Consider the following 25,583-nt stretch of genomic DNA (forward strand, 5'->3'; position numbering starts at 1 on the left):
TCCTCAGTCAAACATTGTAAACCTTTTACTAACGTCCTAGTTTTAAGTGTTTCTAAAAGTCAACTGAGGCACATACTGACCCTCATTGGAGTCACACTCAGCGATTATTCCAGTTTTTACATTTTACCTGCAGAAATTAGGTTAAGGACAAACAAGTGGCTGCTGCTTAGCTCTTACATGATGGGTCGTTTCTCTGAACCATTAAAAGAAACTCGTCACAGCACTTTCAAAATCCGGCATGTGCGTTCAGAAACTCCACTGCACAAGAGAGCTCTTTCAGGATAACCTATTTAACTGTTATTAAATGATCTCGTTAGACTGAGCAGCTTCTTTGTGTTTAAAAGTTTTGTTGGAAGATGCAAGCAGAGCGATCACAACACCGTATGAATACTGCCGCCACAGAGCGGCGAGGAACACGCTGTCTGTAAACAAACTGGATCAGCAGACCTGGGTATGAATGATCATGATGTCAAACCAAATCAAATCAAGTATATTTCTTTTTGACAAAACTCTGCTGTTAACTTTTGGAAAATAACAAAATATCTCTGGTATGAACCAACAAATTAAAGTTTTTTGGGTTCATTTTAGAGTTTGTGCCATCTTTTTAAACCAATTCTTACTTTGGCAGCACTGAGTGACACACACATGAATGCCGTCTCAATATTATATTATATTATTGCATCAAAAGCAAACTGGATAAACATCGTCGTTGTCGACACCCTGATGTGCCAAACAGCCTTGTTTATTTATTTTTCTCTTTCACAGGAAATCCGGTGGCTGTACTGTTCACCTTGAATTTTTAACGCACACATTTTAAGATTTAACTTAACATAACTAAAAGGCAAACCACAGATGAGTTTTGTTTGCAAGTTTTAAATGTTTTTTTTGCACTTTTGTCATATACAGGACAGCACCAGCGGGAAGGGAGAGAGAGGGTATGACATGCAGCAAAGAGGCCGAAAATCGGAGTCAAACCTTCGGCTGCTGAAGCGAGGACACAGCCTCTGTCTACGCGGCATCCGCTGTACAGGTGAGCTAACAGACACCCCTGTTTGCATGTTTTTATGCAGCAGATATGTTGAAACTTTCACCAATTCTGTGGTTAATGTGTGGTTTTGTTTAGGCATAAAAAAACACTTGGTCAAGGTTAGAAAAGGTCATGCAAATACTGGTTTTGGGGTCACAATCCTGCCAGGAAAAAGAAGCAAAGTCTCGATAAAAAACAGCAACTTTTCATGCCACTATCCCAGAAAACAAACCCCTTTGTGCCATTAACCTGGTAGGAAATGAAACAATTTCCTCGTAAGAAACAACTGCTTTTTGTGGCATTATCTCCATAGAAACTTCGGGCAGGAAACGTAGTCTTTGAAATATTAAATGCTTTTTGTCCAACCATCATGGCAGGAAACACAGGGATGTCTCCATTAACACAAACCCCTTTTTTTGGCATCATCCCAGCAGGAAAGAGCAGCGATGAGTCGGTAAAAAACTACGTTTTGTAGCACTATCAGGCCAGGAAAAGCAGTGCTGTCTCTGTAAAAAATACATCCACTCTTCATGACGATATACCGACAGGAACTGCAGTTATGTTTGAGTAAAAAACAACCTGCAATATCTCTGTTTAAGATAAATAAATAAATGCCTTTTGTGGCACTATCCCGGCATAAGATGCAGGAATGTAACACCAAAAAAACAACTTTTGATTTCTTTTACCTGGCCGAAATGCAATGTTTTATTAAAAAAAAAACATATTTTGTGGCTTTATTCAGGCAGGAAATTCAGCGATGTTTAGAAAAAAACTTTTCACGCCACATGAGACACAGTAATGCTTCTGTATAAAACATCTTTCTGTCACACTTTCTCTGCAGAAAATGTGTGTGTAACGTGTTTTTGGTTTAAAAACAACCTTTTTCAAGCCAGTATCCTGCAGAAATTGTAGAGATGTAAGCCAGCCTCACAGGCGCACTTCTCCCTCCACCTCCTGATGCCAAAATCAACTTATTTACCGCATCAAATGTAACATTTTCTCCTTTAAGAGTCTGCCAGATATCAGATCTTAAACTTTACAAAAGACTGCAAAAAACAAGGAAAAACAGCTCCAGTAAAGGTGGATTTATTGACATGTTTTGACCGTGTCAGTCTTTATTGAGTGTCCTCAGCTCTTGTGGAGCTGTCGATCTCGGCCACTTGAAGGACCTCTTGCGTCTTGTGATCACAATAAAGTTTTTTCCTCTTTAAATCTTGACGTACATTTTGTTTTCCCGCCACACTGACCCTGTGGAAATGAGATTAGTTAAAAAATGAGCCTTTACGACTTAAATTCAATTGATCAAATTTTGTATTTTTTTTTACTTTGACATTTCAAAATAATATTACAAGCTGCTAAAACCACCAGACTTCTTTTTTCTTTGTATGCATGTATTTGTGTGTGTTACATGCAGAAAATATGTCCATCTCTACATGTTGTGTCCTGTATAAGTGAGTGCATGTCCAAAAGTTTTCCTCACTTGGTTCAGTTTGATTTTCAGCATCTTGTCTTTAATTTATAGCGGTCTAAATATAACCCGACCTGCCCACTCTGGTCACACCACTGCCTCCACCTTCCTGCCCCAGTCTGGGTCACACTTGGCGTTAATGTTAAAAGGCAGATGGAGGACAGAGCTCAGTAGACACCTCTGGTCTCAGTCTGCGAGACGACTCGTCCTCTGACGCTCAGGCTGCCGCTGACAGGTACGACGTCTCTCTTCACCTTTCCTGTCTCGTCTTTGACCCAATGTTCTCAGCACGCTCCTCTCTGGTTTCAGCTTTTTTCTTTAAATCTCTCATGTGGGTGATTTGTGAATGATTTAACCTAAAAAAATGATTGTGTTGCTGAATTCTGAGGAGGTTTGGAGGATTATTTAAGCTGTTTGAGCAAAAAAGTTGAAAGTCTTGTTCTTTGAGTAGGTTTTTAAAGAATTAAGATTTTGATTTTATACCAGCAGATGCTGAAAAGTTTGTTAAAAAGACACCAAGTTGTATTCATTTGGAGCATTATACATTAAAAACTGGAGGTTTACAGAGGGATGATAGAAAATGCAGCCACCAGCAGCAGCTGTAACCCATAATTTATATCCAAGTTATTTATTACTCATGAAATACTGTTACAACTGCAAAACTGCACAATATGCAATGATGTTTTGAAGCTCTCTAAATTATTTGTGCAATAATAATTCAACTGGACAATACTCTTATTTAATTTTTATCCATTTTATTCTTGCACTTATATCTTACACTTGTAGTACAATGCACATATTTGTAGACTATGTATTTCTTATATTTCCAACATATAGCTAATTTTTTGTGTTTATAATTTTGTATTTATTTTGTTATGTATTGCAGTGTAATGCACTTTTTTAGTTTAGGTATTGCAGTTTTTTCAAGATGTTGCAGGGGATTTATGGGGATTTACAGGGTTTACAGTGGATGAAAGTTGGTCTAAATAGTGCTATAAAGTACTGGAGCTATATAGAGCAGCATAGATGATGGCTTCACTGGAGGGTTATGTAGAGGTGCCAGAGGGTACAGGGGACTGAGAAAGGGGTACAGAGGAGTAAACAGGTGTAGAGGGTACATAGTGTTTTTAATAACTATAGAGAGAGTGAAAGAGAGTAGTTGGTTCATATAGGGGTATGAAGGGGTACAGATGGTTTATAGAGGGGTTTTAAGTCGGGTTATGTGGGTATGAAGGATACATAAGGCTTCATTGAGGTTTATTAGGGTTTATAACCCCCTGTACAACCTTTTTAAACACCCTGTACCCCATACACGACCCTATTACACCCTGTACCCCTTTCTAAACACCCTGTAGCCTCCACACCACCATATTAACCCTGTACCCTTTTCGAAACACTCTGTACCCTCTAAACTCCCTCATTTAGCACCCTGTACCCTCTACACTACCCTATTACCCGCTGTACTACTTTCTAAACACCCTGTACCCTCTAAACTCCCTTATCTAGTACCCTGTACCCTCCACACTGCCCTATTACCCCCTGTACCCCTTTCTTTTTTGTCAACTTTTGGTGAAGAATGGACTAAAGTGTTCATGAGCAGGGCCAAATCAGTACAGAGGTCTTTCAGTCAAAATGAGAGTCATTCACATGCTTTAATCACAGGGTGCCTCGGCAATCGATAATGAAAAATGTAAAAAAAAAAAAACCGACTCCTCCGTGTCTGTTCAAACAGCCAGTCCATAGCAGCCTTTGTGGTTTGCTGAGTGCGCCTTATTTAATTACAGTCACAGTAATTTTATTAACTAGTTCTGTTGCTTTTCTTCCTGTTTGTGCCATCATTGTCCTCAAATCAACTTCTGTTTGCTGACAGCAAACAGAAGTTGATTCGCTTCAGACTCCTGAGCAATAATAAGACAATAACGATCCAAACCGTCTTTGTGTGGCGGTTTGGGAGAAGTATATGCTCTATTCATGTTATCAGATGTGCACCGAGCTGCCCCAGAAGAGCCCGATTTCCCCCTTTTAAGATCTTCCAGTTGGATTTCTCCCAGGAATTGATTTGCAGAGGTTGCATAAGATTTTATGCAACAAACCTTTTTTAAAAATCTGCAATATCCTAAATATTGAAACCTTGAATGGCGCTATTTGCTGACCAATAGCTCCTTAATAAAAGTAGAAAAGGTCTGCATGATAATGCAGCCGTCTTCTTCATTTGGCTCCTCTACTTCATTTCTTATTTTCCTTTTCCCATTTTTCATGTAAACCTTCCTTGTTTTTGGTCAAGATTCAGCTCATTCTCCGGATTATGGTGCCATCAATTTCCTTTGAGGGAATTTAAAGGATGCAGAGTGAATTAAGCTCTCCTTAGACGTAAATTTCGACTCTTTTGGAGGCAGTTAAACCAGATTTAAAGTCACATCCACTGATAAAGTGGAGTAAATTTACTCTATAGTCTCTGCCAAGTTGGGTATTGTTTGTGACATTCCTCGGCCTAATTTGTTGTATAGAGTACCCAATTAAGTTTCAAGTAATCTCAGGAGGGCTAATTCCTGAACCTGATCATGAAGGCGTTGGGAAACTGAATGGAGCATGTGATGCTGCGATGGTACTGTGGTGTGTTTGTGGAAAAGAGTCAGCTGTCGAATTACAGAAATCGAGTTTGAATTTTAAAGTTTTGATGGGGACAGATCTTGGCTGCAGATGCATCATTTTTATACTCTTTATCTTACAGGACAGGGGAGATTTCAGTCAACATGGCTGAGCGCTACGACTGCACAGAGTGTAAGGAGTCCTTGTATGGGCACAAGTACATCCTGAAGGAGGACAACCCGTACTGCATCAAGTGCTACGAGGAAACTTTCTCCAGCAGCTGTGAGGTGTGCCACAAGATCATCGGCTGCACCAGCAAGGTAAAAAAAAAACAAACATGTATTCAGTCAGTGAAAAATCTGAAACTTAATACTTTTGTCACAGAAAACCAAACATAAAAGTCTAAAGTGAAAAGCGCATGTGCATTTAGGGCGTAACCAACTCAAGATTTGCAAGTTAAACGGTGCATAATCTGGGCGCAAAATAAGATGCAAGGAGCAAAGGGGTGAAATTTGATTACTGATTGGCAACACATACATGGGAGTAGATGGAGATAGAAATGTTCCTTGAAAGCCGTGTTGGTGTTTTAAAGTTGTACTGATAATTTTACCTAACTTTTAAAAAAAATTTAAACTTTTTTTTCTAATTTTAAGAGCTCCAGTATGTAGGATTTGCTGGGATTTAGTGAAGATGCTGCAGATTGCTACCAACTGAAACTTCTCCTGTGTGCAAAGCGACAGAAGTGCAAGAGAACTTAACCCTAACACGAGGAAAACACGGTGAAACAGGAATGTCCCTAACTAGAGCCAGTGTTTGGTTTATTTATTCTTGTCTACTGTAGAAACAACATGTCAGACTCTTAAAGGAGACTTGCTCCTTATCTAGATATAAACGGCTCATTCTAAGGCAACAAAAACAAAAAATTCTCATTTTTAGATGATTAAACACCAATAAAAACACACTTTTATATACTCCTAAATCCTACATACCAGACCTTTAAATTTCTGTTGTTTAAATTTTTCCAAAACATCGAATGCAGGAACGTAACAGTCTGTTTCTGATTACAAACTAAACCAAACATGCTCTCGTTTCTCTGCAGGATCTGTCGTACAAGGACCGCCACTGGCACAGCGAGTGCTTCCTCTGCATCATGTGCAGCCGATCGCTGGTGGACCGTCCTTTTGCCACCAAGGATGAAATGCCGATGTGCATCGAGTGCTACAGCAACGAGTACTCTTCCAAGTGCCATGCATGCCTGAAGACCATCATGCCAGGTGAGGGGGCATTTTTATTCGGGTCTATACGTCCCTGTTCTCATTATGTTCATGAATCCACAGTTGGACGCCTGCTCACATAATTATTGATCTCTCTCGTCTTTTCTTCCCACTCTCTTTCTCTCGTCCTCCACCCACCAGGCTCCAAAAAGATGGAGCACAAGGGCAACAGTTGGCATGAGAATTGTTTCACCTGCAACCGTTGCCAGCAGCCCATCGGCATCAGGAGCTTCGTCCTGAAGGACGCCAACAACTACTGCCTGCCCTGCTATGAGAAGCAGTTTGCCATGCAGTGCGTCCACTGCAAGAAGGTAAAACAACACACATCCGTTTGTGTTTTGTAGTCACTGGCAGCTGCTATCAATGTTTATTTTCACTTTTAAAGTGGATGATAAATCAATAGTTTCCTGCCGATGGAACTGATTTTGTTATTGCTTAATACTCCTGAGGTTGCGTAAAGGTCTCTAATGAGCGATTCTGCTATCCCCAGATAATAACAAGATCAATATTGTGTTTGAGAGGCATTTAAGAGCCAAGTTAAGAATGATTTTTCCTTAGACGTCCCCAGGGAAGCTTTGAAGTTAAAGACAATCTTAACTATAGTACTACAACCCAGTCGTGAGAATACGTTTTTGCATTGAAGAACATTTCTACAAACCACTGATATGTTACATTTCTACGTTATTATGCAGCTGATAAGTTAAAATGTCTTGGTAGAAAACAACTGCTTTTCATGGCACTATCTGGGCAGGAATTTCAGTTATATTTCTGTTAAAAAACAAACACTTTTCGTGGCACAGTCCCAGCAGGAAGTGTAGTGTTGTCTTGACAAAAACAAATGCTTTTTGTGGCACTGTCCTGGCAGGCAATGCAACAATGTTTTGGAAAAATACTCCTTTTCTGTGATAGTGTCACGGCAGCAATGTCTTGCAAGAAATCAACTGCTTTTTGCAGCACTGTCCCGCAGGAAAGGTAGCAATGACTCTGTTAAAAACAATCACTTTTTAAGGTACTATCCCAGCTGGAAATGCAGAAACTACACAGCAAAGAGTCGCTAAAAAACAGCCGTTTTTTCTTTGTTAATCTCGAACAGATGACAAATTCAGCTCGTGTACTACATCATTTTATAAAACTGTTGATATAATATATGTGAAAGCAAATTTCAAGAGTTTTTACAGCTGCACATTTACATCAAATTGAAGACATTTCCCTGTAATGACGCCAGGTCCAAATCACTAACCAGTGACATACGGTATTTATGACGGGCCCTAGTGCAGGCTGTTGTGCACATATCGTTTTGTTGCATGACCAAATAGCGACTTGACATTGTACAATACTAACATGCATATTATCCAGCAAGCATCACTGCATATCTGTATGACAAAAATACCATGCAAATATGAAATTATTAACTTATTTCCATTTTTTTGTCTGTAGAATAATCAATTTGTTAAATATTTCTACTGACTATATTCCAAAAAACAAAGAAACCAAAATAGAGATGGGTTTGTCTTTTTTAGGGCATATATAGCAATAAATAAATAACTGAAATATTATAACTATAATGTTCTCATTTTCCAGGTAACTAGTTGTACGGCCCCCCACTTTAAAGGCCCCAGTTTAACTGCACTGCCCCCACTGTCTATATTTACGCTCCTGTCACTAACTGTACAGTTATGTGAAGACATACAGTGAGTGAGGGAAGGAGGCTCAAATGTATGGCATGTAACAGTTATGGACAGGAAACAGATGGCCGAGCCAGCAGGAGTCGGAGGCGTCTCTTTGCGCTAAAAGCCGGTTGGTGAGACAGCATTCATCTGGCTCACCTGTGACTGAATCACCAACAAACGGCATAAATTACATCCTGAGGAAAATAAGCAGTGTGAAGCTGTAAATTCATGCTTTGTGTCCTTCAATTATCAAGCACTTTTTGACAGTCATAACTATCACTAATTATTCACACGATGCACGACATATGGTTCTCTATGTTTCAGCCCATCACCACCGGAGGAGTGAACTACCGCGACCAGCCCTGGCACAAGGAGTGCTTCGTCTGCACCAGCTGCAAGCAGCAGCTGGCCGGCCAGCGGTTCACCTCTCGGGACGACTTTGCCTACTGCCTCGACTGCTTCTGCAACCTGTTTGCCAAGAAATGTGCTTACTGCACCACCCCGATCAGCGGTAACGTTTCACCCGCACTTGTGTCAGGGAGCGCTGAAGTTTTCTTAAAATGTAATGCATGGCAGACATAAAAATTAACAATAATGCAGGGATGTTGTTGTTCATTGCTGAATTTTGCTTGCCAGTCCTGGCATTTTGTTCCCAGCCTGTAACTATAACAGGTTTCTTCACTTTTTGAAAAAGATTTTTTGACTGATCAGATCCAAATTTCTACATTGGGCATGCATGTCTCATCTACCCTGGTTCCAAAACTCTGAAATTGCAACAATATAAATATAAAATAATGGACATAGAAACCATGATGTCACCCACTGGTTTCTGGACTCCCGTTTTAAAGCCTTTAAGTTAACTGGTTTTGGTTGACTCGCTCATAAACACGTGGAAACAAGACATTAATTATAAAGTCCACTCATTTTTATGAGAACCTCCATGATCTCCAGTGTTTCTGTGAATTCGCCTAAATTACGTTGAAACAATTATCCTTTTGCAGCAGTTTTTTTAACAGACCATGCACTGCGCTTAGAAAATTAATTTGCTAACATATTGATGAATTCTCTATTTATACTTTTTCTACCTAAAAAGTTTTCTTATCTCAACTTCTCTAGTCTTTCTGCACATCTCTGAATTGCCACAAACATCTTGATTATTCAGCGCTTCAGTCAGGTATTAAGGTTGGATTCAGTTCCCATGAACTGCTTCATAAATCCAGTAAACAGGCGCGGGTGCTGCTCCATGGTTGCAAATTTACATAAAAACTGCAAAACAAAAAAACAACAAAAAAAAAGCAATCATAGGGCTATGTGTGCATTGTTCAAGAAATATTCCTTTTTTAAAGGGGTACGATTTAGGGACAGATTTTTAGAAACATAATGGACATTATTAAGGCAGCAGAAGTCGAGATTTAGTCTTTTAGGACTTTTAGTCCTCAACAAGAGTCAAGCTCAGAAAACATGTAATGCTTGAATTTTAGATACTAGAAACACCTGTAATAAGTGTTTTGTTCTCTAATGCTGCATATTTTTCATCATAAGACATTCATAAAAGAAACAAAAAATCACAAAAGTGTGTTTTTGTGTCAAAGCTCTGAGTTTATCCTATAATATTGAATAAAACAAGATGAAATCTCATTATATGAGGCATTCCAACGTGATAGACAGAAGTAAATGCAGTTTAAATGACACCTTGAACGCAAACTGGACCTTTCCCAGATCATATGCTTCCTCTGAATCCAATCAGCATCAATTACAATTATTAAATTAGAGATCTTGAGACAGCCGAGCTCATTCATTAAACGGCTCCTCTCTGTTGCTTTCATGTCAGGTCTCGGCGGCAGCAAGTACATCTCGTTCGAGCAGCGGCAGTGGCACAACGACTGCTTCAACTGCAAAAGGTGCTGCGTGTCTCTGGTGGGCCGAGGGTTCCTGACGTGCAAAGACGACATCCTCTGCCCCGACTGCGTCAAAGACATCTGAGCGGTTGAAGCCGAAGACGGGTTCAACCGAGTTGGCTGCCCGTCAGAGAGTGCCGGCAGGTTCCTCCTAACCCATCACTTATCAGTTTCTCACACATTAACCCGCTCTCACTGCTAAGGTGTTTTCTGCATGCGCTGATGATACTGTGTTTTATATAAATGAGTTGAGGCCTTCATTCCAAAATGTATCGCTGAATATTGCTGAATGTATCACGGTTTCTCAGAAACATTTTGAAAGCAATGTTAAAAATCTTAAAATACTTAATTTGTACATTTAATTTTGGAGTGAAACTTTTTTGTGTGGTATCAAAAGAGCATATAAAAGCATGTTTTAATCGGTGGCACTGTGGTGTCAAATGTTTTTAACAGAGTTAATATAATACAACTAATGCTGTTTCTTACGTAAATTCTGTTTCAAAGTACATTTATTGAGCATAATAAAGTTTTATGGATTTACTTAAAGGATTTAAAGGTCAAAGTCCAGTTTTTCCTTCCCTACAATTTTTCATCTGTCCCTTCCCCCCATCCTTCCTTATTTAACTAAAATGTTTGGGATAAATGTAGAGGAGTAAATGTGTGGCCGACAGAAATATAAAAACTCAGCTAAAGTTATTATTTTTTGCAGCTGTGAGAGTTTGTGAGATGTAAATATGAGTTTTAGTCCAGATTTGCCTTCTGAACGTCCAAAGATCGTCTCGAAATGTTGTAAAGCCGTGAATAGCAGAAAGAGCTCCCACTCTATCCTATTTTATGATCCAGTCTTTGCCTTTTACTGTGTGGATGACAGACTTTTTTTGTTGTATTAAATACGTCAAAAATACAATGAAACAAACGGCGAAGTTTCAATTTAAACTAATGCATAAGTAAATATACACATTAGCAAATGATGGGACAAAAACATTGAAAGAAACACAAAACATGCTAGGTTTAAATATAAATAAATGGAAAAAGTGAAAAGATTAAACTGGGAGCACAGCCTCACAGTTTTAACAGGTTTTTTTTGTTTTTTTGATGTAGTTATTGTCCTCAGCTTCATGTCTCTAACGTGCAGATATCGGAAACAGCCTACAAAATTACGTCAGACTTTGTCGCGTATACGATCTTTGTTTGGCGTACCGGAAGTTGGCAGCTGGGGCCACCGGAAGTTAGTGCAGTCCGTCCTTTGCCCGCAGAATCAGAGGGAGCTAACGGTATGTAATTGCGACAAAACGCTCAAAAAATACATTGAAAGTAAAATAACATACGATGTAAGATATTTCAACGTTTTACTTCGTGTTACATCGTCAGCTACGTGCGTAAAAACTCGCGTTTTTGCTACGTAAAGTACGGTTATCGCTGAAAAGCCGCTGCGACAGCTAGCTAGGCGGCTAACTAAATTAGCATGGCTTTGTTAGCTAAAAATGATGCCGGTAGAAAAATATGCTTTTGCTTACGCATACACTCTGCGTAGGGTCAAAATATAATTTACAGTAACGTTAGTTTGCATACAGCGATCTGCAAAGTGGGCTAACTTTAACACAAACGTAATCTTTGCATAACTAATACGTTTTTGTCGGTGCTACCTGCAGTTACAAGCTAATATATCTTGTTTTATGCACAAGAGTATTGTTATTTTCCATTAGATAATTAAATAACATCATTGTTTTTATTATTTTGGTGAAAAAAGTGAGTACGGGGGCTGCTCTTTAACACGGGGAAATTCAAGGCCAAACTACGTTCAACAAATCTATAATTTAAGACGTTTATATGTTGATTGATGATATATTACTCCTTTAACATCGATTGCTATATTTTATTAAAGATTTTGGTTTTCTGGATAATTCGGCACGCAATCCATCCATTTATCGATGTTATTTATATTGCTAACGTGAAGTGGTCTAAAATTTGTACCTTTTTACTTCAGTATATTCATTTATGTTAGCTGTAATTATTAGCTAATGTATAAGAGTGCTGTTATTTTCCATTGCATATTTTAAAAGCATCCTAATTGCTACTACAGACTGGGCTCACTCTGTAACACATGGGAAAACACAAGGCCAAACTCCATTAGAAAAATCAATGATTTCATCTTTTTTTGCTGTTAATTAATCGTACACTGCTTATGTAACATCCTTTTCTGATGTTTATTAGTGTTTTTGGTCTTCTGATAAATTTGGCATACAAATTATCTTTGAAATAATGAACTATTTCCCTGAAAACTCCATTTCCATTGGTAATTTTAGGCCGCTGCCCCTCTTCGTCCACTGTGGTGGAAGAAATAGGCAAGACATCCTTTTAAAGTAGAAATTTTATGTGCTTTGAGTTTTGGATGTGTTCAGATTTTGAAAAAGAGCACCAGTCTGCAAACAAGTGGGGTTGCCTAAAATTTTGTTTCATTGTGCACTTAACAGATTAGAAAGTATTCCCTTTGGTGATCAGATTGTGAAATATCTTCAGCTGAAATGAGTGCTGCTGTACCCAACCATCGAAGGACCAAGCCTGGTGGTAAGACAAAATAAACTTGCATGCATTTAAACAAAGCATTTTTTTTAGCTCCATCACCTGTAATACATTTGAATACTCAAAGCTAAAAAATACTCTAAAACTTAATGTAGCTGAAATACATTAAGTCACCAAAAAAATGCCAACAAGGATTAATTTGCTAAAATAAGAGCCACATAAGGAAGAACAAGCAGGGGTAATTCTCAGGTCATTGCAGGTATAAAGACCGGGGTTGTGACCAGCGGCGTGACAGGACCGACCTCCCAGATTCCCGGTCTGTCCCAGACCGCGGATGAATCCACACCAGTGGAGAGGATCAGCGGGCGGCGAGTTGGGATCTTTGAGTCGGACTCGGACTACGTCAAGCTCGCAAAAGGAGGAGGGCACAAAGGTAAAAATTTCCTTTAATTTGTTATTGTTGTATCATTTATACCGAGGCTGTTCAGATCCTTGAATATTTATGACAGAATGCACTGAAATGCTTTAGACACATTAATAAAACGATTGTTTTAAAGTGTCTTTTGGTAACAGTCCTCCTATATCAATTCCAGGTAATTTATTGCTTTGGTACAACAACGATATCTGCTTTTGCACATTAAGATAAGAAATAAGACTCATCTGTTCCCGCCCTCAGACAGAGAAGCCCATCGTGATTTATTGAAACCGAAGCAAATTTGCTTCAGTTCCTTTACATGGCAAGAAGGCAATAAGCAAATTAAAAAGAAATGGCCAAAAAAATTTAAAAAGTTAAAAGAAAATCACCATAAATAAGTTACAGTAAAGAAAAGAAAAGTAAGAAACACTAAGGAGAAAATGACCTCAAAAAATGCTTTAAAAGAAAGCATTAAAACCCAAGTGTTTTTTTTTTCTGTAACATAATTTTGAATAAGAAATAATATGATTTCTAAATATAGTTTTCGGTACATTCTTCCCTTTTTATTTATTTTTTTTTATTATAATGATTTTTTTTAAATTTTTGGGTACTTGCAGGGCTTTTCTTACCAATTTGCTCATTGCATTTTCCCCCATTTATTCAAAATAAAGTGTTTTTGTTTTTGACAAATGAGCTCAGAAAGATGATTTTGATTTTCAAAAGTAATCTGAAGTAACTGGAATAAATTACTCTTTTTCAATAATCTGAGGGCACCTATTTAGTCGTCTGTAGTGGATTACGTTTTAAAAGTAACACTCCCAACACTAGACAAAAATCTGGCACAACTGAGCAACTTTTATTGGAGTGAACGGGGCCTCGCCTCCAGTGCTGCATCCAAGTCTCTTTATACATCCATGAAAATATGTCACAGTACAGAAGCTAAAGGCGCTCAAACTTCATGTGGTCTTTAACTGTGTTGTGAACTAAACCAGTGGAAGCCGTCGCATTTTTAAGAGAAAAAAATCCCTGCTGATTTCTGTATTGTTGACACTTTTTCTCGACTCTTTGAAATGCAAATCATGAGCTCTCAGGTCCACAACATGAAAGAGGGAATCTTATTTAAAAAAAATGCTTTTTAACGCATCCCCCTGCACAACAAACCTCCTCTGTTTATTGAAACTGCAACATCACTGTTTTCATTTACCCGGGGAAAACAGTCCTTTTTTGTGCACAATAAAAAAAGTCGGGTTCAAACAAGGCGATGAAGGTGCTTGAGGTACTTGAATATGACACTCAGACATTTAAGTGTGGGAATACCTTGAAAATCTGACATTTTTTAACTTGATCCTTGAAAACGCACTTGAATATAACTGAGAGGAGAACAGAATAATAAATCATTTTTATTAAAGGTATGAGAGAAATCAGCTGTGCTTGCAATCATTTTCTAATGCCGTGCGAATGGTATAAGCTGCAAGCACCAGAAAAACAGTTCATATTTGGTAAATATACAGAATGCGTCATCAGCTCGTAGCACGAGTTTTGAGCTGTAATTTGGCAATAAAATAATCAGCCGTGTGGGTGACACCTGATGTTGGAGCTCCTGAACAGATTTTTTTTGAGTTTGTGGGTTGCATGAAGGCTCTTCCGGCTTTTTTTGTCCTTTGCCTTAACAATTTAACCTTGAGTTAAAGATAAGCTTATTTTATGATCTTGTTGCATGTTTGCACCATTTACGAATTTGCGCTATTCTCTTGCAACAGATCGTTGGAGAGAAAACAATTTTACCCGTTACAATACAAATAAGTGCTGAAAGTCCTTGATTTTGACTTGCCCCTGCCTGTGCAAACCCTGGAAAAAATTGAATGTCGAGCTCCACATGAACGTTTTTTCACTCGAAATGAAATACCTGAAGATGTTGTTTAATGGGTTGTTGCTAAAATATTTGAATTTACTGCAATTTAAATATCAAATTGTGCTAGTAATGGTGCAGTTCTATTTAAATATTCAGCTCTAACCCTGTTCTGAATTCATTATTTTTTAAGTAATATAGAAAAACTGTTATATAATGATGAAAAAGAAACAACAAGAAAATGTACGTCTTTAAATTTTGCCTTAAAGTCCTGGGAAAGTATTGGTAAACCTGTGCATGAGCCCTGATGCAGCGCAGGGCTTCATAAGTGCTCGCAGTGTTTGATTGAGAACATTGTGTGTGTCCCTGCAGGGCTGCTGAGTCATGATTCAGATTCTGATGACAAACCCAAGAAGCCGTACAATCCGCCCAACTGGTTTGGAAGTGACGACTCAAAAAGGTAAGAATACAAAAAAAACGTCTTAACACGGTGCAGAAGATGCATCTCTGCATGGTGAGATGGTTGAAAAAACAACTTCTAATGCTTGTTTCTTAACGCACACTTACTCCACACTTTTTAACCTGCAGCCTGAATGAAATCGTGTTTAAAGGGTTAATGATTGTTGGACAGTTATGAAGTTTATTAAAGGGGAAAACATGTCTCCACTGGGAAAGAAGAACCTGATCAGCCGACTGGATTTTTAAGATAAAATAACGTTTTTAAGAGCCACATGAAGCACTCGCCAAACAGCCAAAATGTCCCAGCGTGTGAAAAGTGCCCAGCAGTGATTTCACATCGTGGTTTTGTGCTTACAGCGGAAGCAAAACACCGTCTCCCGACGGCGTGATGAAGGCGGGCTTGCAGCCTCTGGCTGCGCCGTTTGGCACTGATAACTGTTCGTCCTGGGAAAGAGACGATAGATTTTCCCCCGATAAAGACAAGGTGAATGAACCAAACGAGTCACCCCCAGCATTTATACCGTGTCTTCCATCCTTTAATTTATTCATTAAAATTTTTATTTAAATTTTTACCACCACCTTCCCCTTTTCACCTGATTTTGCTCCATTGTCGCAGCTTGGTTTAAATTAATTTAATTTTTTGCGGGTGCTTTGGCTGTGTGGTAGCTTTTTGGGAATACTGATAAAAGTTTCAGGTAAGTACAGAGTGAAAGACCTAATAAAACACAAATTAATTTAAAATACATATCTTTTTATAACCCTTTGAAATCTATGCTAATTGGCTTTATTTCCTTTAATAAATGTGGATAGAAGGCAATGAGCAACTTAAGAAGAAATGAAATTTGCAAAAAGTACAAGAAAATTACCTGAAAAACCAAACATACAAACAAACAACACAGGAAAGATAAAAAAAAAACAAAAACAACTACAAATAAAGCAAGGAAATTAGCTTTAAAAAGTGCTTTGATATTGTAAAAAACAGAGTAAAAAGGTCCCAGAAAATTACCTGAAAATAAAAAAAAGAAAAGTTAAAAAACAAGGACTTGACCTAAATAAATGCTTGAAATAATAGTAATCTGACAACTTTAAATATATAATTATTTGATTTTTATAAATGTAGTTTAAAAATTAGAAAACAAATACAAGAAAATTACCAAAAACTAGAAAAATAAACTAAAGAAAATCAAATTTAAAAAAGCAAGGGAAATACCTGAAAGAAAGTGCTTTAAAATTCTGATAATTCTGTCAAATAATTTTAAATATTTAGATATAATAATTCAACCTATAGTTATCTTGACATTTTACATTTTACCCAACTCAAAGTTGCTCATTGCCTTTCCCCCCGCGTTTCTGACAGAAACCAAACCAATCTTCTCAGAGTTCACAGGTTCAAACACGTGTGAAAGGCGTGTAAATGCAGCCCAAGAAAGTCATGGTGATCCAGGTTTCATATTTTTTAATTTTTTCTTATGAAGACAGAAATGAAAAGATTCAGCACAGGAATGTTTATATAAGAGACAACAATATGCAAAAAAACAACTTTTTTTTTTACAGTTTTGTGTTACATGTCATGTCATGTGTTAGGTTACATGAAGTTTTATTGTTATTTACCAGTACAATTAAATAACAGACAGCACAGCAATAGTTATGTAACCCATTAAGCTCTTTCAAAAAGCCATCAAGCAAACACACAAACACACAAAAAAACAAGCAAACAACAAAAGCAAAGATAGCAACAACACCTACAAACAAACAAACAAACAAATAGATACTAATTTAAATTAAGGAAAAGAAAGAAAAGAATATTTTCAAAAGTGTAATTAGTGAATATAAAATATATTTTTTGCCGTTGGGATTGAGCTGCGTTTCCATTTCCCATTGCATGACAAACTGCGTTTTCCATCACTTCATCTTTTCCTTTGTCACCATAATCTGTTCAACTTGCTTGTAATCTTGTTTTTTCTCGACAAAAGTGAATAAATCAGCGTGTGATTCTGCAGTAGGAGAGTGAGAGCATTTGTTTGTTAATGCGGTCGCTATGTTCAGGCTGAAACTGACATTAAGTGCCACATAAATAAAGTTAAATCAGGGGAATTTTTCTGTCCCACAGATGTCTCCTGACGGCATTGCCAATGAGATCGAAGGTCTGGTGGTGACCAGCAAATACAAGAGAACGTGAGTATAATACGGAGTTAAAACAACTATAAAACTATCTGAAAAGTCTAAAAACAGCACCATAAATGAGAGTAATAGTAACTCGCTGACGGTCATTATGCTGTCTTGTGATGCCTTCAGGTCTTATGAGAAGAAGGCTCCTCCGGTCAGCATGTCCAAGCTGCTGAGTCATGGCTACGTCGAGGAGAAGAAGAAGTCTCCCAATGACGATGATGCCTCAAGTAAGAAACTTCTTTTTTGGGTTCATGAGCAGTGGAGAACGGTGTCATTTGATGTTCAAAGACGCTGTTACCCGGATTTCCACCAGATCCGTGTGCGGTCCGGCTCCGCTCCGTCACGGCAGACGGAGCAAATAGATTGCACTATAGTCTATGTGTCAGTTTCCACTGACTTTTTGTAAAATTTGCAAGTAAAAGAAAATGACTCCAGCATTACAGCACATGACCTCGCTGAACTGCGGCGTGTTTCACGCTCGTGGGGTTCACACCGGCAGTGTTGGGCTGTGAAGCTTCTGCAGGGCTGCTGTGAGTTCTGTATTTCCACATTAATAAACATTTATTCCACTCATTTATGAAGTCGTGCAGCTCCTGCAAAAACAACAACAACAACAACACGGTCCTGCAAATGTTTCACAATAAAATGCCAACTATTACACAAGCACATGGTTAAAAAAGCAAGACTCTGTAATTAATTAAAGCACAAATAAGAGTACTTATTAAAACCAGGAACTGGGGAACAATACCGTAAGTGAGGGAACACCAGAGGCAGGATAAAACCTATAGATAAATAATAATAATAATAAATAAAATACTCTAAATAGTAGTCGTCCCCTCTCTCGCACGCCCTAAAAAAATCTTTAAAAAATAAAATAAAATAAATAAAATGATATAGCATTGAGTAAAACAGACTAAAATGTATTCATGAATAGTCAATAAATAAATAGGCAATGTTCAGTTAAATTAGGTGCATTTGGGTGCACTCACACTCAGAGCCGTCTACGTATGATCAGATCACCCAAAATGCACCAACATCAAAACAGCCTGTTTTTTAGTTTTTTTTTTGCGAGACGAAGAGTTTGCAGTTTGATTGTGGATTATTTACACTCACTGGTTGACAAGCTTCAGTTTGTTTTCTTCAGATTTTAACGTTTGCTTCGTTTTCCAGGTGTGACCTCAGAACAGACCAGCACCATCGCGACGGAGGACGTGGACGACCTGGAGTAGAGCAAACAGGTTCTGATCATGAGGGAAAGGGTGTCGTCCTCACACTGGTTCATGGTTTCCACAAAATCCGCGAACACGCCACTTCACCCCTTTCGGATTCACATTTATTGTACATCCACTGACTGTTAGGTTTTGTACTCATGTTTATGCAAAGGTTCTGTCCTCTATTTATTTGCTCTGATTTTTAAAAAAAAAAAAGAAGTCACACGGATTTTGTTGAGTAGACGTGTTGGTGCTCGCGGTAGCTTTTATTTCTTTATCGTCGTATCTCGATTTGAAAGACGAGTTGTGCGCAGGGCAGGAAACTAACCAAATTTGGGTTTAAATCCAATGTGGAGACCTGTTTGTCTTAGTTTCCCTCCCTGGTTGTATGAAGATCGAGTTAGTGAATTTTGAAGTGTTTGTGCTAATGAAATGTGGTTCCAGTGATGTGAAATATTATTTGTTTCGATCAAGGGCTCCTGCTCTCTGAAGGGAATTTGGAGGTTTGTGTGTTTTCGGCTGCGGGGGTGGAAACGATCATGCGTTGAGACAGCCACCCTGCAGCTGTGACCACACGCCAAAGTGCATACTGATGGCCACTGCCGCCATAGAGGGCCAAAAACGATTCTTTTTTAGGTTGCTGCTCTGCAAAAGGTTGCCCTCCTCTATTATTACCAGCATAACTCTGTTGTTTTTCAGTCAAAATAGAGAAAAATGCCTCGTTTTACTGCGCAAGCTGCATTTTAGCCTAATAATCAAAGAAAAAGCTGACTCAAAAGCCTAATATTAAAGACTAAATTAATTTAAGTGATGTTTACAAGTCTCCTTAAGATCTTGAATAGTATCAGGTGCTGCAAGATCAATTTTGTTGTCCGTGTTTATTATTAGGAAGCTCACCAGTAAATCGGAGCCAAATGTTTGATGCCAGTCCAACTGTGTCAGAAGCTTGCCAGTGATAAAGCTGAATTCGCTCTTTTCTGCATGTTAAAGCCCGGCATTGCATTTTCACTCGGCTTAATAAACCCAATAACTCAAGCAACAACAGATAAAGCATTCTGGGAAATTTAGGGGGGGGTCGGCCACCTTCAGCAGGCTGCCAAGCTGAAAGTCCAGTGTAATTCCCTGTGAAGATTAACGCAGACGAGTTTTTAAAAGTGAGTTCTGAACGTGCCAACCAAGCAGTTTTTCCCTGCTCATGCAGTGTTTTGACTTCGTAGACACCAGTAGGAGAACGTAGTGTTAGTGCACTGCCTGATCACCCCGAACCCGCCATCTCATGACGTGTTTATCCCGCTGATGGGAGTTTATTCTGTTCAGAGCAAAGACGTGATTACTGCAGCAGCATCTCTGCATGTGAAAACTTTGCTTTTTTTCGTAAAACATACGAACGAATAGTGGGCTGTCATACATCCGTCATAATCTTTCTTCGTAAAACAGCCAGCGGAAACAACTGAAAGCGCTGTAGTCTGCGTGCCGGGACTGAAGTTGCTGGTGTAACTTTGTAAGACACTACGCACATGAGCGAAACGTGGCCGTGATTTCACCGTTCTCACGGGATCTGTTTACATGGCGACAGAAAGTGTTGCATTTTCCCCAAAAAATTACAATCTGGATCCCTGTTTCAGTAGTTTTTAGGCCCCCAAACACCGTTGTCGTGTGAACTAAAGGCCAAACTGCAACAAAATTTCATGTTTCATGTAAGAACCGTTGCTGTGTGAACGGCTGTCTTTTGAAAGGTCATTTTATTTGTGGAAAATCCTCAGCAGCTATTGAGGTGAAATTAAGAACCGCATGATAAGAAACAAAAAGAAATCCAAAATCAGGAATTTTGTTGCAGCAATGCCAAGTGATTTACAATAAAATTAAAACCAGCTTTAATGCGTTATAACACAAAAGTAAAATAAAAACTGGTGTAAGATGCCACCACGTGTTTGAATCAAATGCAAGTAATCGTCCAGAACCGCTGGGTTGAGATTATGCGTCATCATTTACTGTTGCATACATTTACCCCGTGTCTCGGCCACAAATGTCATGTCAGCGTCGGATTTGCGTGTCGATGTTCGTGCGACTCCGAAGTGACCGTCTATAATGTTCAGCAGCAAAGAAGCAGCCAAGCTTAATGTCCAGTGTGCCGTTTTTTACCCACTTCATGTGCGTACATCCAAGGCCTGTCCTCATTATTTTGACGTTTATGTGACGAGAATCTCACACGAGCGTTTCCTCCCCATAATCCTGTTGGTGAAGTTTGAGAGGACGAAGAAATCTTGATTTGTATACCGTTCACAAAATGCTTTTCACACTAAGATAATGATTACATAATACATGCCATCAGAAGCAATAAAGATCAAAGAGCAAGAAAAACAGTAATGAAAAAATGAAGAATTAAAATGATAAAACTAAACCCTAAATGAGTAGTTTTGTTACCCAAACGTAACCAAATTTGTCTGAAGCGTTACAGCGGCCGTGATAACATTTCAAACTGGTGAGATTCTCCATTAATCCTGAAGCTTCTTCATCTCTCCGTCTTTCCTTCTTGAAAACAATTACACAAAGTCTTAAAAAGCATTTAATTTGGATCTATAAACAACAAAAAAAACATGTAATTATTATTTAAAAAATTTGGTATGCGGTCAAATGTTTCGGGAGATGTGATAGGCCTGGAAGTTAAACTTGAATTAATTTGAGAGGATATTTTTTTCTTTTTTATTTTTAGCACACATGTCTACTTTGTGCCATTTATGCAGTTTGCATTAGTGTAATTGATTACTTTAAATTAGGAATTATTGCACCATCGTTCTTACTGGTTTCGAGCATATTTTGACGCTCCAGTATGATCATGAAACCGGTATTAAATTTCAATTTATGAGGTATTAATTATATCTTAAAATGTCATAAATTTCAGTCGTTGAAATCTTTAAGCAGAAAGGTGTCTTTTTAAGCTCTTTCACACCGTTTTTGTTTTATTTTTCGCTCTTCGCTCTGTGTCAGGTTTAGTTTAGAGCTCGGCTGCAGCAGACGGTGGCGACTCCTCCACCTCTTCGTCTTATATTTGTTTGCAGAATTAGTTTTGACTGTCAGGACGTCTCAAAAACAGCTAATGGATTTCTGTGACATTTGATGGACAGTTCAGCCTTGAGTCATTTAACAGTTTTAATATTTTCGCCGTAACTGTGAACCTGCTGGTGACAGTGAAAGCCTAATCCTACAGGGACATTAGTCGGGGCGGAGAAAATGCTCTTAAAAATGAAAAAGACAGGAGTGATTTAGGGTGTAACGGCGAGATTAAAGCTGCGAGTTTGTCCCAGTAAATCCAACACATTCGTCACCTGCGTCTCGGAAATGATGCGGCAGTAACAGACTCTGAAAAGAATTTGCTCTTACGAGAGATGTGTCATGTTCAACACAGCTGTAGGTATGTCGCTTTTTTCCAACACTATATATTTAAGCATTATTTATCTGGTACGTGGTATTTAAAAAGTGTTGTTCCAAAACTAGGCGCACTTTATTTTATTTTGCAATAGATAAATGGCGAATGTATTTTTTTTTTTTTTTTGCTTTCGAGAACGGGTTTATTTTTATGACAAATATTCAGGTACAGTATTTAAAAATAGTGTTTTCGTCAAGTTTGCTTCCTCTTCTCCTCATGTGAGTTGGTTGCGTTTACAAACAATTAGCGGGAACATTTAGTGGCTTTACTTTGCAAAGTCGTCCCAGAAGTCTTGTCATCTTGCGTTATTATCTGCAAGCGAATTAGTTAATTTTTAATTGCAAGTGTACCAGAAGAGGCTGAAGAAGTGTTTGTATAGTGAGGAGAAATCCATCCGACACGACTCAATGTAAGACCCCCGCTTATCTTGATGACTGCACACAGACTCTCAACTATCATTTCAATAAATGGGCATGTGCATGTACCTGTGTACTGTTTGATTCTTCTTTAACCCTTTGAAGAATGGCTTGATTCTTTCCAAAACGTGGGACGAAGGCAAAGAGCGATGGGAAAGGAAATGACCTAAGAATGACCAAGAAATTAGTAAAAAAAAAATGTAAATAATAATAATTAAATTATTAATTAAAATTACCTAAAGGGTGCTAAGGGTGATAATTTTATAATTATGTTAATTATAAATGTAGTTTTTGCTCAGGGTTCAAAGTTATAAATTCTTGTAAACGGTGTCTGACTGCAGCACGAGGAAAGTGATGTCGCTCCAGGTTTCAAAGGGTTAACCAAATGTTACGAATCTTTAAGCAAATTTGAATCGACTCCTAATCTTTCATTCGTTTCCGCCTTGGATGGTCCCATTTTCTGGACTGGGAAGACTCAAATCTCAAGAGCGATTTGAGTGAATTTCTTTGAATTTGCCACAAATGTCGACTCGGACTCGAGGAACGAGTGATAAAAATTTAGTGGTCAAAGGTCACTGTGATTTTGTGTCCACCTCGTTCTCACTATCGCATATCTAATTAAGGGAATTTTCCTAAATTTGGCAAAAAGATCAACTTCGATTCAACAGTGAACTGATAGGGTTTTGGTGGTAAAAGGTCAAGGTCACTGTGACCTTGCGTCCCTCTTATTCCTGTGATCCTCATATTTCCGTCTTTGTTTTGAGCCGTTTGTCCAATGAAAGGCACTACATAAATCTAAGCTATTATTACTATTATTCTTATTATTATTATTATTATTATTATTTTAGGATGCCTCTTAACACAACTACCGATGAAAATTAGCTCCCCAGCATTTGATGCGGATTAATGTACATCATCCTTTTTTTAAATAGATAAATTACATTTGGCAAAAAGGCCATAGGGGAAGTGATCAAATTTGGCACATGAACTGATTTAGTTGTCAAAGGTCAAGGTCAACATGACCTCGCAAAACATGTTTTTGGCCTTATTTCAAGAATTCATGCATTAATTATGACAATTATGTCCTCTAGCGTGCGGTAGACAAAAGTAGGAAGGTTTGTTAACTGTACATGAGAATTACAGCAGCTGCAGTTTTCCATTAAAGCAAAAGTAGTTTTAATTCAGCCGAAATCGATGAAATTTACAAAGAACATTTGTTGCAACATTGCTGTCCAGAAACGAAACAGCAGTCTTTTCCACAGTTTTACGACTCTACTCTGTAGACGTTAAAATTTAAAACTTGTCCTTTAATCCAGTGAAACCTAACTTGCTTCCTCAGGGGCCACTTTTGCAAAATTAACAGGAGACCAGGGGCCTGTTTCTTGGGTTTGAGGACCTTCCTCTGGCAGTTTTTGATAATCAAGCTCTATTTTTGACGCTTTTTTATTATTAGTAACATTAATGATTGATTTTCATTATTAAAAAAAAAAAAGTACATAAAAGCTTTGTTTGTTTGTTTCAAACAATACCTTATGTGTTTTTCCTCAATAAAAGCTCAGTGCAATAGAGTGCATATATTCTGACAGCATTTCATAGCCTGTCGATTAATTGATTAAATTTCATATGTTTGACTAAATTCTTAACAGCTCAGTAATCGATAGTTAAGTAATTGTTACATCCCTATTTTTATGCAAACAATTCCAGGTTTAATCTGATATATATTTATTTATTTTTAAATTTAGAGAATGTAGTCAGTGGGCCACCTGGAGAAAAAAAAACCAAATCACTAAATTAAAAATTAAGATTAAGAACAATGTCATGGGGTAAGTAACAATATTTAGATATGGGGGAAAATGATGGTTGATTTTATAAGTGTAGCTTAGGAGAAGTATACATTTTGACTAATGCTCAAAATATTGAATTTTTTTTTTGAATCAGTATTTGATAATTTGGAGTCTGAGCTATTTTACAGTTGTGATTTTTGATTTAATAATGTATTAGATCATTAAATGATTTACAGTTTATCTTAATTTCTAATATAATGCCTTTATACAAAGAAAATCTCAAAACAGATCACATTATTTTTTAATTAAAAAAATAAATAAATCTTGGCATAAATGTGCTTCCGTACAATGGACTTTCATAATTTATACTTTAATACTTGATTAAGTTTTACTATTTTAATTATCCTGGGAGTCCCATAAGGACCAGTCAGGGCTACAGCAGTGTGTGTGTGTGTAGATGAGAAAACACACACACACACACACGCATACGCGTGCACGCGCACACGTGCACAGTGCCCGCTGCAGGCTGCATCCTTCCCCTCCAGCGGCGCCGTTTGCACGGAGCTGCATCTCTCTTTAAAACACGGCTCTTGCAGCCGCAACAGCAACGCATGCACCGGTGCATCAGCGGGTTGATCGATTCATGTATCGGAATATAATCCATCGCCGCATGGTGACGTCACGCCGTTGATCGGTAATAGTGGCTGGGCGGGTTGGTGGGTGGGTGGCTGGGTGCCGCGCGGACGCCAGGGGTAGATGGGTGCATTGAAACCCCACACCGGATAGAAAAAAAAAATAAAAGAAGAAAAAAAAAAATATTGCACGAGGAGTGTGTGGACGCGCACGGGATTGTTTGCTGTTTGTTTTGTTTATTTGTCGCGTGGGAAATGTAGTAGCTGTCACGGCCGCTTGCAGGAGGAGGATGGATGCGTAACAGGACGGATCGAGCCAGCTGTGGCCTGCTTCTAACGGCAACATCTGGCCGGTGAGTCGCACTGACAGCCGCAGCCGCTCGCCAGGCGGCCAGGCGGGCAGCACCGTCCGGCTCGTGTGCACCGGGCGCGGAGAGGGGAGGCTCGGCTCCGGTGCAGCCGCGCTCCTCGCTCTCTGGTCCGGTGAGTCGCTGTGACCTCGTCCTTGGCTGCCGGATGGTGGTTGAGTGATTGATGTGCACGTTTGACAGACTGGTTGCGTGTAGCATATGACGATCGCTGATTGCTCAAGCTCTATTATGTGGGGAAAAAAAAAAAAAATCATGACATGCCTAATGTGCAGCGTGCATGCACACCTGCACATGCAATGCATAACCTTTAAAACTATTGCTTTGTGGGTAAATATGCAATAACATGCGTCATAGAAGGGTTAAATCCCCACTGGAGAGCCTCATAATACCACAGGAGATTA

At 38.5% G+C, this 25,583-nt stretch overlaps 3 protein-coding genes across 3 annotated transcripts in view; 2 read left to right on the forward strand and 1 right to left on the reverse strand.

Moving 5' to 3' along the window:
* Positions 1-240, reverse strand: part of LOC121963068 (plakophilin-4-like) — a 24,079-nt gene extending 23,839 nt beyond the window's left edge. The window contains exon 1 of the mRNA XM_042513437.1: positions 225-240. Within this exon, the coding sequence (XP_042369371.1) occupies positions 225-240 (16 nt within the window). The remainder of the gene's footprint in view (positions 1-224) is intronic.
* A 2,444-nt stretch (positions 241-2,684) lies between these two features.
* Positions 2,685-10,425, forward strand: LOC121962795 (four and a half LIM domains protein 2-like). The gene is made up of 6 exons (XM_042513097.1): positions 2,685-2,730; positions 5,227-5,404; positions 6,184-6,358; positions 6,500-6,669; positions 8,353-8,539; positions 9,860-10,425. Exons 2-6 carry the CDS (start codon positions 5,249-5,251, stop codon positions 10,009-10,011), a joined length of 840 nt encoding a protein of 279 aa, XP_042369031.1. The 5' UTR covers positions 2,685-2,730; positions 5,227-5,248; the 3' UTR covers positions 10,012-10,425.
* A 702-nt stretch (positions 10,426-11,127) lies between these two features.
* Positions 11,128-22,091, forward strand: c24h7orf57 (chromosome 24 C7orf57 homolog). Its single transcript, XM_042513238.1, has 8 exons — positions 11,128-11,200; positions 12,401-12,494; positions 12,709-12,882; positions 15,086-15,173; positions 15,530-15,656; positions 17,283-17,347; positions 17,468-17,568; positions 18,512-22,091. Exons 2-8 carry the CDS (start codon positions 12,452-12,454, stop codon positions 18,568-18,570), a joined length of 657 nt encoding a protein of 218 aa, XP_042369172.1. The 5' UTR covers positions 11,128-11,200; positions 12,401-12,451; the 3' UTR covers positions 18,571-22,091.
* Positions 22,092-25,583: the final 3,492 nt, after the last annotated feature.

The sequence above is a fragment of the Plectropomus leopardus genome, chromosome 24 (assembly GCF_008729295.1).
Source record: "Plectropomus leopardus isolate mb chromosome 24, YSFRI_Pleo_2.0, whole genome shotgun sequence".
NCBI classification, from domain to species: Eukaryota; Metazoa; Chordata; class Actinopteri; order Perciformes; family Serranidae; genus Plectropomus; species Plectropomus leopardus.